Consider the following 4081-nt stretch of genomic DNA (forward strand, 5'->3'; position numbering starts at 1 on the left):
CAGTAAAATTTTCATACTAATCTAAGTTTTTATTTTAACCGTTGTTTATAATTGTTAAAAACAAATCTTACTTTACTTAAAAAAAGGGTTTACTTATTTCCTCTTTAATTTTAGTTCACTTTTACTTATTTAGTTTCTTTATATATTTTCTTAAGTAATGAATGTCCACCACACTCGCACCTGAGCTTGTTTCACCACTTTTGGAGCCCGAATGTCGCCTTCACCAAAGGTTACGCAACCGTTCACGTGTAGTAGCTGAGACAATAAAAAACAAGGAGTTTGCGAACGTGACAACCGAAGAAACCATAACGGTACAAAACATGGCGGAACAAAATGGGCCAGAAAACTAACCTAACATGAACCAATACGGCAAGCCGAACCTTGAAGGTTATGGAAGTGGCGTGGCACCACCAGAAATCACTGAACACTTCGAAATCAAATCCACCACCATTCATATGGTGGAAAATTCTGTTCAATTCCATGAGATTCTCGATAAAGATCCATTATCACATATCTCTCGATTCTTACGTATCTGCGGTACTTTCAAAATCCAAAACTGCTCTGAGAACCAAATTAAGCTCAAGCTTTTTCCTTTCTCCCTTAGAAACCATGCCTTAGATTGCCTAGAGTCATTGCCATCTGGCACAATTACCAATTGGGACCAGATGGTAGAGCAGTTCCTCTTGAAGTACTTTCCACTAGTCAAAATCACAAAGTACCGAGCCAGCATCACCGGATTCAGACCGATGAAGACGAGTCGCTACACGCATCCTGGGAGAGGTACAAGAGCTTGCTAAGAAGATGTCCACACCATGGGCTGAACAAATAGCTCCAAGTCCAGACATTCTTTGACGCCAAATCAAGACAAAACATGCAGGCAATCGACCGAATTGCTGGTGGGGATCTTGGAACCAAATCTCCAAACGAAGCATTCGAAATTCTGGAGAAAGCTGCCAAGAAAAGCTTCGCTTACAACCCACCAAGATCCACCCCATCACACAAGGGTATGCACCAAGTTGACTCCAACACTCTTGTCACAGCACAACTCGAAGCACTCTCAAAGAAATTTGAGCAACTACAAACAGAGTTGGTGAAACCCAAGACCAAGTGTGACACTTGTGGGGGAGAGCACAAAACCAAATATTGCCAGCAGAGCATGATGGTCGAAGAAGTCGATTTCATAAGCCGACAAAACAATACCTACAGGAATACATACAACCTTGGCTGGAGAAATCATCCAAACTTCAGTTGGCAGGATGGAAACAACAATCAAGCTCCACCAGGATTTGAGAAAAGACCCATAAATCAACCCTATCAACCAAAAACTCAATTTCAAGGTCAGAGTTCTAGCAGTAACCTGCTTCAAGGAAACGACTCCAAGATTGAGAGCATGCTTGCACAAATCATCGCCGGTAATGCCGAAGCACAAAAGCATGCCGATTTGAGGTCACTTGAGGTCAACGAAGTTCTAATAAAGCATGATGCTAATATCAAAAGTCAGAAAGCATCTCTACAAACGCTTGAAAACCAGTTGGGGCAGATTTCTCGACAACTATATGAGAGACAACCAGGTGGCCTTCCAAGCAACACAGTAAACAACCCGCACGCAGCTGTAAATGCAGTCACCTTGAGGAGTGGCAGAACCACTATGGTTACCGAACCAACCTCAAAACCGGTGGCCACGGAAAAGGAGATTGAGATTCCTAAAAAGGTGCAAGAGAGGCTAGACCCAGAAAGTACCGCACGACCAAAGGAACCAGTCAGAACCTATATTCCTCCAATTCCTTATCCAGCACATTTGAAAAAAGAAAGGCTGGAGGCTCAATACGGAAAGTTCCTAGAGCTTTTCAAGCAACTCCACATCAACATTCCATTCGTTGAAGCACTTTCACAAATGCCAAAATATGCCAAATTTTTGAAAGATGTTCTCACCAAAAAAAGGAAGTCGGAGGAGCTATCCCATGTCACATTGAACGAAGAATGTTCAGCCATTATGCAAAACAAGCTTCCAGAGAAAATGACTGACCCAGGGAGTTTTACTATTCCTTGCCTAATAGGAAGTTTGTCTATTAGCAATGCCCTGACCGATCTAGGAGCTAGTATCAATTTGATGCCTTATGCGGTTTTTGCAAAATTAGGGATAGGTGAACCAAAACCCACCCGCATGAGCATCCAGTTAGACTGTCATTCCATAAAATACCCTCAGGTCATTGTTGAGAACATGGAAGTCAAAATTGACAAGTTCGTGTTCCCAGTAGATTTTGTGATCCTCGACATGGATGAGGACAAGAATGTACCCCTCATATTAGGGAGACCCTTTCTAGCCACGGCTAGAGCACTTATTGATGTTTTCATGGGCAAACTAATTCTTAGAGTAAATGATGAGTAGGTCACATTCGATATAGGTAGATCCATGCAGCACCCACAACACCATGATGATTCACTTTATTGCATCGATGTTATTGATTCTGTTGTGAGTTGCCATGTAAGGGATTCTGCCATCTCGAATGCTCTTGATACACAAATTCTCGAAAAACCTATCTCTGAACCCATTCGAGAGGATCACATCGTCGAAGCAGTCATACAACTGGAGGACCAAGAAACGGCTTCACCACAAGAAGTTTTCGAAGATGTCGATCTCAAACTTGAAACCAAAGCTAAACCATCCACTGAGGAACCACCAGCCTTGGAGTTAAAAGAACTGCCAGCTCACTTGGAGTACGCTTTCTTGGAAAGTGAGTCTCAACTCCCTGTAATCATCTCGGCCAGTTTGACAATTGACGAGAAGAAAAAGTTGCTCGAGGTTCTCAAACTTCATAAGAAAGCCATCGCATGGAAAATTATGGATATAAAGGGCATCAACCCTTCTTTCTGCACCCACAAAATCCTCATGGAGGAAGACAACAAACCTGTAATTCAACATCAAAGGCGTCTGAATCCCAACATGCAAGATGTCGTGAAAAAAGAAGTAATTAAACTCCTTGATGCGGAGTTAATTTACCCTATCTCTGATTCACCTTGGGTAAGCCCGGTCTAAGTTGTACCCAAGAAGGGAGGAATGACTGTGGTAATGAACGAGAAAGATGAGCTTATACCAATGAGAACTGTCACAGGCTGGAGGGTTTGCATTGATTATCGCAAGCTTAATGAATCCACAAGGAAGGATCATTTTCCACTCCCTTTCATTGATCAAATGCTTGAACGCTTGTCTGGGAAGATGTTCTATTGCTTCCTTGACCGGTTTTCTGGTTATTTTCAAATTCCCTTTGCTCCTGAAGATCAGTAAAAGACTACATTCACATGCCCTTATGGTACATTTTCCTAGCAACGAATGCCCTTCGGGCTGTGAAATGCACCTGCTACCATTAAGCGTTGCATGGTAGCCATTTTCCATGAGATGATTGAGCACTCAATGGAAGTCTTCATGGACGACTTTTCTGTTTTTAGAGATTCTTTTGATCATTGTCTTAAGAATTTGGAGAAAATGTTGACAAGATGTGAAGAAGTAAATCTTCTTAATTGGGAAAAATGTCATTTCATGGTTCGTGAAGGCATCGTTCTCAGTCACAAGATTTCTCAAGCTGGGTTTGAAGTTGACAGAGCAAAAATCGAAACAATTTCCAAACTCCCACCTCCAACATCTGTCAAAAAAATCAGGAGTTTTCTTGGTCATGCGGGTTTTTACCGCCGCTTCATAAAAGATTTTTCTAAAATTGCTCGACCAAAGACCCAACTCCTTGAAAAAGGTGCACCAATTATTTTTTCTAATGAATGTTTAAAAGCATTCAATCTTTTGAAAGATAAACTTGTCAGTGCCCCGATCATGGTTGCTCTAGACTGGACATTACCTTCCGAAATCATGTGTAGCTGGTTTAGATTTCATTAGTTGAAAGTCTCGCGATGCAAGTGATTTTGCTGTAGGAGTGGTTCTAGGCCAAAGAAAAGATAAGCATTTTCACCCAATCTACTACGCTAGAAAGACTCTCAACGATGCACAAGAAAATTACACAACCACCAAAAAGTAGTTGTTGGCCGTAGTATTTGCATTCGACAAATTCAGATCTTATCTTGTTCTTTCAAA

At 41.6% G+C, this 4081-nt stretch overlaps 1 protein-coding gene across 1 annotated transcript; it reads left to right on the forward strand.

Annotated features, from left to right (window-relative positions):
* The first annotated feature begins 871 nt into the window (after window positions 1-871).
* On the forward strand, window positions 872-2389 carry LOC143610368 (uncharacterized). Its single transcript, XM_077084890.1, has 2 exons — window positions 872-2060; window positions 2139-2389. Exons 1-2 carry the CDS (start codon window positions 872-874, stop codon window positions 2387-2389), a joined length of 1440 nt encoding a protein of 479 aa, XP_076941005.1.
* Window positions 2390-4081: the final 1692 nt, after the last annotated feature.

This window comes from Bidens hawaiensis, unplaced genomic scaffold (genome assembly GCF_021521415.1).
Source record: "Bidens hawaiensis isolate Kalapana, Puna unplaced genomic scaffold, B.hawaiensis_p1.1 tig00000237_1, whole genome shotgun sequence".
NCBI lineage: Eukaryota > Viridiplantae > Streptophyta > Magnoliopsida > Asterales > Asteraceae > Bidens > Bidens hawaiensis.